The 9,110-nt window shown below is 43.9% G+C and overlaps 1 protein-coding gene across 1 annotated transcript; it reads right to left on the bottom strand.

Moving 5' to 3' along the window:
- Positions 1–2,867: 2,867 nt before the first annotated feature.
- rnf169 (ring finger protein 169) lies at positions 2,868–9,037 on the bottom strand. The gene is made up of 6 exons (XM_084717667.1): positions 8,815–9,037; positions 6,797–6,867; positions 6,602–6,676; positions 5,214–5,314; positions 5,031–5,121; positions 2,868–4,592 (listed from the first exon to the last, which is right to left on the bottom strand). Exons 1-6 carry the CDS (start codon positions 8,960–8,962, stop codon positions 3,456–3,458), a joined length of 1,623 nt encoding a protein of 540 aa, XP_084573793.1. The 5' UTR covers positions 8,963–9,037; the 3' UTR covers positions 2,868–3,455.
- Positions 9,038–9,110: the final 73 nt, after the last annotated feature.

Below are 9,110 nucleotides of genomic sequence, written 5' to 3'. Positions count from 1 at the left end.
GGTATCAGCCATGAGAAGCAGGTGATTATCAGTGATCACTACTGACTGAAAAAAGATCTGTATCATGCATCTGAAATAGTTAAAGTGTAACCTGTGATGAAAGTGATTATAAAAAATTAATACTGCTGCAACGCAGGTCTATTATCTATTTTAAATCATTTTAGTAGTTTGATTATTACATTTGTTTGACATTTGTTCTGTTTAGGGATGCAACTAATTGTAAGTCTCATAATTAAACAGTTAATCAATTATTCTGTTGAATCTTGAAGGTCCTGATCAGAACATCGAAGGTTCTAAAAGCAGACGTACTGTAGTTTTAACACAACTGAGATTCTGACGTGTTTCAGTCCACTAATGTGAACACGACTTCTGACATGAACTCGTCTCTGACAGCCATTTTTAAATCTGGACCCAAAACACCATAAAATTCATCCAATCACATGTCGTCTCATTCATGATCCTGGTCTGTTTTGTTCTGGTCTGTGGGACAGCTCTAAAAACTACAGTACCCATGAGCCTCAGCGGGCACACAAGGAGAGTCCATCCAGAGCTTTGACACGTTGGGGGTCTGACAGAGTTCAGACTGGAAGACTGCCGGCTGCAGAGCTGCACTGGGAGGAGTTAAAGAGCAGGAATGTTCCGTCATCCTGGAGGAGAACCAAAGGGTTCTGTTCTCTTCTGTTCTGCAGCTCAGACACGTTCTGTCAGGATTATCAATAAAGAACACAACACAGAGACGTGTTGGACATGTTCAATAGTTTCCTTTAGCCTTTGAAGTCTCAGATTCACTGTGTGTCAATAATTTGATTAATTGATAATTTTCCTCCTACAAGATATTAAACTCTCATCAGTAATCAGATTACTTTCCCTCACAGAGTAATAGTGTCGGAAACCAACTCATTCAGACTTCTGGTCTTCTTTGATTAAATCATTTTGAATTTGAGGATGAAAGTTGTCATGTAATGAGGATGTTGATCTGTCTGAAGTCCTCTGCTCTGCACATGCTGACGTGTAAAAAGCTGATTTCAAACCTGGTTTCCTGTAAATGTGACAGAGGTTTTTATCTGTAAACCAGGTTTATCTGTTACGTGATGATGAAGAAATCAGCTGACTGCAGAAACAAGACTGTAACCTGGTTACTGAGAGTAAAGGTGGACTCTACCTCCTGACCCGACCTGTTTCAAAGGATCTGCACCCGTTACAGTACAAACTGAAGTGTTGTGGTTCCCAAGCTCTGCACCGTGGACCGACAGTGACCACAGAACATTTGGCTGAATAACAGTTATAGTTATAACCTCACAGACTGACTTGTCACAGTAGAACACCATCATCACCACCTTCCAACACCCAGCCTGTGTTACAGAGAGCTCCAATAAAACAAATAATCCATTAACACTGATAATATACAACCCTGACTGCAAACAAGTTTAGATATTGTGTAAAACATAAATAAACACAGAACAAAATGATTTTCAAATCATTTTGGACTTGTAATCCATTGAATACAGAACAAAGACAAGATATTTAATGTTCAAACTGATAATCTTGATTGTTTCTTGTAAATATAAACTCATTCTGTTGGTTCAGGAGCAACAAAAGACTATGAAAGTTGTTGAACGCTCCAAAAACAGCTGTTTGTAACGTTCCACAGGTAAACAGGTGACAGGATCATTATTGGATATTAAAGGGGCGTCCTGGGAAGGCTCAGTGGTTCACAGCATGGATGGGGTGAGATTCACCACTCTGTGAAAAACAGTTAAAGAACAACATTTGTCAACACAAAACGTTTAGAGATTTCACCATCTACAATCCATAATATCATTAAAAGATTCAGAGAATCCAGAGAAATCTCTGCACGTAAGGAGCAAGACTGAAAACCAACACTGACTGTCTGTGACCTTTGACCCCTCAGGCAGCACTGCATTAAAAACTGCATTAAAATCCCACATCATTGTATAAAGGATACTACATGGGCTCAGGAACACTTTGGAAAACTGCTGTCAGTAAACACAGTTTGTCTCTGCATCTACAAATGCAAGTTAAGACTCTACGATGCAAAGAGAAAGACATATATCAACAACATCCAGAAACACTGCAGACTTCTCTGGATCCGAGCTCATCTGAGATGGACTGACGCAGAGTGGAAACGTGTGCTGTGGTCTGACAAGTCCACATTTCAGATTGTTTTCACTAATCATGGACGTTGTGTCCTCCAGGCTAAACAGGACAAGGACCATCCAGATTGTTCCCAGCACTAACTTCAACAGACAGCAGCTGTGATGGTATGGAGGGATTTGGAGAGACATATGCTGCCATCCCTGACGTCTTCTTCAGAGACGTCCCTGATTATTTCAGTGAGACGATACAGAGACACATTGTGGACGTGTTCCAACATTGTGTCTTCATAGTAAAAGCGTTCAGGTACTAGACTGACCTGCCTGCAGTCCAGACCTGTCTCCCATTGAAAATGTGTGGTGCATTATGAAGCACAAAATGCGACAACAGAGACTGTGGACTGTTGAGCAGCTGAAGTTGAATATCAAGAAAGAATGAGAAAGAATTTACCTTTAAAACTTCAACAGTTAGTGTCCTCAGTTCACAAACACTGACTGAGTGTTGTTAGAGGAACAGCTGATGTATCACAGCAATAAACATGATCCTGAACCAACAGAATGAGTGGATATTTACAAAAAACAATAACGTTTATCAGTTTAAACATTAAATATCTTGTCTTTGTGCTGACTTCAACTGACTTTTTTTTTTGCAAATCATTGCATTTTGTTTTTACTTAAAACATCCAGACTACTTTGGAGTCGGGGCTGTAAAATAATGAGGAGCTGCTGCTCTGAAACGTCTCACTGTCACAGTCTAGTTTGAAGAGCTTTATTCTTTCAGTTCATATTAATTAATTAAGACAGTCTAAGTGACACACAGGAAACCTGGGCCAGGAAGTGTTTCTGCAGCACAGGACTGCAGGTTTCTTGGTCTGTTGATGGTCAACAACCCGACCACCAGCCTCCAATAGCTTAATTCAGCCAAGATTTGTCTCTATTTATGTTGATTTATACAGCATTTATGGCTTCTTTTTGATTGGTCAACTCATTATTGAATCTCTTAAATGTCCAAAATAAAGTCAAACATCCATCTGTTGTCCACAGGTTGTCCTCCACACATGTGATGAGTTTACAGATGGACTGTGTTGGACTGTTCAGGCAGCAGCTGATTCATTCAGTTTTGGTGATTTGCTGGTGAGAAAATGTGAAAATCAGACGATGTTTGGAAGAAAAGTTCAGTTTCAGGATTTTGGACCTTTTTTCTCAACAGACAGACTGTTTCAGTTCTCTGTCGAGTCGACGGTCGAGTGAAAACATTCATTAACTCTTCGCCTGTCGTCACTTTGCATATATGAACCTCCTCCTGTCCGTCTTTGTGCTGAGTCAACACGCGACTCCTCTCTAGTGCTTCTTGTTGATTCGTCGAGATCTCCTTAGGCCACGCCTCCTGCGGTTCTGATTTGACATCCAGGACCGCAGGAAGTAGGTGTCGGGGCTCCTCCTGCGGTTGACGGTCTGGTTCTCCAGGTCGAACTGTCTCTGCAGCTTGAGGGCAAGCGCTCGGTCCTGACGCTCCTGCTGGATCTGACGGATGTAGCGCTCGTCAAATGCCTCCTGGCTGGCTGACCGGCTTCTCTTCAGGTCTGAGTCCTGGTCCGAGTCCAGGTGTTTGGTCTTCTGGTCCCTCTTCTTGCCCCTCCGTGAGGTAGACTGGTTGTGGAGGCTGCTGTCCGACTCCTTCCTCGGACTCTGTGAGTCCTTTGGCACTAATTTACATGACTGGAACCCAGAGTTCTTGGTGTATGGTGAGAACGACTGTTTTCGACTGAAAATCGTTCCTCCGCCACCGCCGGGCTCTGGAGTACCGACACTCGGCTCGAAGTCTGAGCTTCCTCTGAACGTGGCCTCGCTGCTGTAGCGGATCGCGGGGACGCGGATCTTTACAGACTGTTTGTGGAAGGAGTCCGTGTCTGCGGCAGGAGGGTCGAACAGCAGCTTCCTCTTATTGGTGGCCGTCACTCCATCCCGTCCTGCTGGGGACTGATGAGTCTTTGTGGCGCCGGCCTCCCCGCCACCGGCCTTGTTGTGGAGCTCGTTGACAGGGCTCGTCAGCGTCGCCTTGGAGTTCACTTTGAGGCTCTGGCGGTCGAGTTCGATCTGCCTCCACTTCTGCAGGACGGCGGGACTGGCCTCGTAGCTGGTGGCCTTCTGCAGACCACGTGTCAGGTTCCTGGGCGTGGACTTCACGATGGTGGGTTCCATCAGGCGGCCGTCCGGCAGGCGTTTGGGCGGCGTGCATGGTGAGCAGACAATGGGTTTGAAGTGGTTGAGCTCCTCGGAGATGCTGTCGTTGCTCTCAGGGCTGATGGAGCGCTCAGGTCTGGGCGGAGGGAGGCCCAGAGGAGTCGACGATGATGATGATGAGATGACGGCTCGCCAAGTTAGCCGCCGGTCAGGAGCAGTGATGGGAGCCGAGACGGAGCGACTGTTCTCCGAGGAGAGGAGGATCCCTGCTGTGTAGCTGTGACTGATACCAACCTGACAGAACACAGAGGAGAACATGTTAGAGAACGTTTAAACAAGGACAGGGTCGGTGCAAACAGCTGAGTGTGCAGCAAACAGGGCTGCAACTGACAATTATTTTCATCATCAATTAATCTATTTACTCTTTTTCCCATTAATTGATTTGTTCTCTGATCCATAAAAAGTTGATCAAAGTCCAAAATGACGTCCTCAAATGTCTTGTATTCAGTTCACATTTAAGAAACACAAAACAAGTAATTGCTTTATTATTCCTGTCACTATTTTGGACTATTTTCCTGACACTATTTTCTTCTTCTTAAAAGTACCTCCTGAAATTCTGTTGACCTTTTCACAAACACTGTCAACTGTCCACATTAACTCCACCACCAAAGAAGACTGTGTGACCTCTGGGTGAACTGGGTGAACTGGGATCCAGTTAGTGATCTAACATACTCTGTCCATGAGGGCCGGCTGTGTGACCACCTTCAGCTTCCCTCCTCGCTCCTCCACTGGGTCGGTGCAGCTCTGACTCCTCTGAGAACCACTGAAGAAGAAAAACACACACACATAGGTCAAAGGTCAACACTCACACTGCTGTGTCTGTTCTGTGCCCACAAGCTTGTCTGACAGGCTCACCTGATGAAGGCTGCACAGGTTTTGGTTTTCCTGATGAAGGCGGAGATGTTTCTGATCCTCCTGCTGATCGGTTCCTCGTTCTCAGAGTCAGACAGAACTCCCTGAGAAAAAAGACCGATTTAAAGACACAAACTGAAACGCTGAGCTGGACATAATGACTGGACTGTCTGCACCTGATTGTCAAGGAAATATACGACAGAAGCTCCTGAACAACCTGAACATTCAGACTAGGGCTGGACGGTATACCGGTTCGTACCGAAAACTGGTCTTTATTTTCGTTATGATATGAATTTTTCATATACCGCCATACCGGTGAACAGCCCAAACAACGTCCGGAACCTGCGCAGCGGGAAAGTGTTTCAGCAGGGACCCATTTCACTGCTACACACCAACACCACAGGCGTGCTGGTTTGAGTGTGTGTACTAGGGATGTTCATGGAGACTAATTTCTCTGTTGATTAGACGCAAAATTTAATTTAGAATAGTCACTAAGAAAACACAAGGCAGAATTTATTAATTTATAATGATAAACACTGTCCGAAAAAAATACTGTGTGTATTAAGAGCCATTTGAAGACGATAATCACAGTCTACAATCGCCAAATTGTGCTTTAAATGCCGCTGAAATGCGCGGTACTTCGCGCTGTGCAATACAAACCTTACACGCTTATGCTTCACCTTTTCAGACCGAAGAGGGTCACAGTGTCTGCAGGTAAAGGACCCAGAGCTAATGTTAGCCTCCAGCCTGACACACGTTGTGGCTAACATTAGCAGCTAGTAGTAGCAGCAGCAGCAGGAGCTCCACCTGCAGGTTTATGTCTGTGTCTGTGCTTAACGTGGTCACATGTTTCTCCAGTCGAGTGAATATATATCAGCTTATTCTGTCACAGTCGACATTCATCTGCCCGACTTCGCTGATGTAAACATCCGGTGTTGCCATGGCGATCAGTTCATACGCACTGGGTGAGAGGGGCTGCCGTCTGACAGAGCCGCAGCCCCGACTAGTGCCGTGCGGCAACAGATAACTGGCATCATGCATGAATGAAATATTGACAAATATTTTAAACGACTAATATTTCTAGTGCCGACTAGCGTGGGTGGGGACGTTTAATTGTATAGTCGTCCATGTAATGGTAACCATACTTTGAAGGGGTCATGCTTTTACCTGTCTGGACATGAAAAAAACATGATACAATCCTTATGACAGTAAAATGGGCTATTTAAAGACAATCAACTGCAGTAATTCTGTTCTCAGTAGAAGAAAATGTGGGTAAGAACACTGTTGCATGAAAAAAAAAATACCGTCAAATACCGTGAAACCGATATGATTTTTAAAAAGAACGTGATATGAAAATTTTGTCATACCGCCCAGCCGTAATTCAGACTCACCGGCTCTTCATCATGTCGGACTGAATCATGAGTGTTCCTCCTCTTCACCTCGTCTCTGTCCTCGCACAACAGCAGCTGCAGAAACACAACAAACCGCAATCAGTCTGGGACGCAAACACAACATCATTCTCTAAAACTACAGGGATCAAAGCTGCTTGTGCTGCGTTCACTGACCTGTCAGTAAATCAGACCCACCTTGTGTTTCCCAGTAGGTGCTGTCAGAGCGTCTGAACATTTTGGGATGAGAGCAGGAGAGACAAAGAACTCTGGAGAGACAAAACAACAGAGTCTGCATGAGCACCTGAACACAACACAAACACAAGAGACTTTGTTATTTTTTTAATGATACTGCTTAGAGCATTTTTTCCTCCTTCCCGCCACAGATTCTGGTACCTGAACATTGCATTAGGGGTGTAGTCATATACCGATATTGAGAATAATCCTGATATTTAAAAAATGGAATACTGATATCATTTTAAGAACACACATATGATAATACTGTATAAATTATCCATGTTGTTCATATTTTTTATATTGTCTCTTGCTTGTATATATAGTGATGCTTCTTTACATTTATGCTATTCACTTTGCTGCTGTAACACCATAAATGTCCCTGTTATGGGACTAATAAAGAACAGAGGTACAGTTTTATCTAGGGGTGCAAAGGGTTTGATATGGACTGTTAACAGTACTGGAGAATAATGCAATTTATCTTATCGTACTGATACAATACCCGTACATTCAAAAAATATATTGAACACGTATAGATAATTTTTTAAGCACCAGTCTCACAGCCACCAAGCCCCTAAATTCAGTGGTCTAAATATGTTGTTGTGTCCCAAAACATGCCCCCTTCAAACAAAAACAATATCAGTTTAAGTGTACATTACAGAGAATATATTTTAAATATATTTTCACCACTTTACCTTGCTATCAGACAGACTTTTCTGACAGGAAACCACCGTCAAATATGACAAATCATAATTATGCCTCAACAACTGAATCTCTGTTCTGTGGTGTTCCCCAGGGTTCCATCCTGGGCCCAATCGTGTTTGCATTTTAGCATCTCCTACCATTGTTTTGTGGACAACATCCAATCACAATTAGGTTTGATTTAAGCCTCAGAAAGTTTAAAAACTGGTTGTTCTACTGAACTGCTTCAACTCAATAAAACATGATATGCCTGTTAGTGTGTTATAGTGTGACTTAACAGATGGAAGCACTGCGGTTTCGTGTCAGAAAAGTCTGTCTAACAGCAAGGTAAAATTGTGAAAATATTCTATGTATTTTGTGCACTTATTTTAAGGGGGTTAAAATACGTGTTGCTGCTGACCCCATCCACAGCAGATCAGTGCTTAGCTTCCTACACCAGTACCCCTGCTGCTTCTCCAAACTGGGGGCGTGTCGATCTCTATCTACTGTAGGTAAACACTGACTGTGGTGAAGAACCTCATAGAACCACACTTCAGATAATCTGAACTGTTCCTTTAAGTAAATGTAAATATCTAATTATCAAAGTAGGTGAATGATAAAGATAATAAAAAAAAACTCTAGAACAGCAGGAGTCATTTCAGATCCAACATAAGACAAACAAACACAGTGAGACACTGAGGACATAATGACGGAGACAGTCTCAGTCTGGTCCTGTAGTAAACCAGCAGCTCCTCCTACACATGAAGTACAAGTCTGGACAAGTCCACCGACACCAGACTGAGTACAAATCTGACCAAATATCACTAAATAACTAGTTTATCGTCTCTCTTAACTGATGTTGTATGTTTAAACTCTCTGAAAACAGACTTTATATTTTTATATGAATGAAACACATCAGATAACATGACAGTGAACACGGTCTGAGGTCTGTTCTTATGATACTCATTGATTTGTATGTAACTCTCAGTTGAAGCAGCTCCATACAAAACTCCATAAGAAAAACACACATTTTAATTCTGCCTTCATTATGTTAATAACGGGCTGTAAATCATCACCTCACAGTCTGAATGTTTTATGGTCTGTCAGTTTGACCTGTCAGACGTTAATTAACTCATCAGGCCTCTGCTGTTTAATTAAAGTTTAATAAAGTTAAATTAAACGCGGGTTAAACGGCTGCTTCTCTCTGTGTTTTTCTTGCGGTTCTTTTGTAAAACAAACACCCAGCGGCGGTGCTCCTACAGCGGGCTGCGAGCTGCGCTCAGCCTGGTAACCACACCGACCTTTCCGGCTGTCGCAGTCCCTCCTGCAGGGCCTGCTGCTACTCCTCTCGGGGTCACTTCTCCTCCGGAGCCGCTCTTCGGTGCCGGTGTGTCTCTGGGCCCGGAGACAGAGGGAACAGGCCGGGCTGCCAGGCCCTGCGGTCGCCATCTTCCCTCCTGAGTCTCTTCTCTCTCCGGTCCGCTCTCAAAACAAACCCCGCCCTGCCGCTGACCGCCCAAACCAACCGAGCAGACCTGAGGCCGCGAGGGGGCGGGGCTGGACTATGAACCCGCCCATAGACCAACGTCACCGTGCT

Source organism: Lutjanus erythropterus, chromosome 4, assembly GCF_056507025.1.
Source record: "Lutjanus erythropterus isolate fLutEry1 chromosome 4, fLutEry1.hap2, whole genome shotgun sequence".
NCBI lineage: Eukaryota > Metazoa > Chordata > Actinopteri > Lutjaniformes > Lutjanidae > Lutjanus > Lutjanus erythropterus.
This window is presented reverse-complemented; position numbering and strand designations above follow the sequence as displayed.

Excerpts from the sequence above, each read along its gene's own strand:
- rnf169 (XM_084717667.1), bottom strand. The coding sequence starts at position 8,962 with ATGGCGACCGCAGGGCCTGGCAGCCCGGCCTGTTCCCTCTGTCTCCGG. Across the intron at positions 6,868-8,814 it reads GGACTGCGACAGCCGGAAAG|AGTTCTTTGTCTCTCCTGCT; the intron begins GTCGGTGTGGTT and ends TTGTCTCTCCAG. Across the intron at positions 6,677-6,796 it reads CACCTACTGGGAAACACAAG|CTGCTGTTGTGCGAGGACAG; the intron begins GTGGGTCTGATT and ends GTGTTTCTGCAG.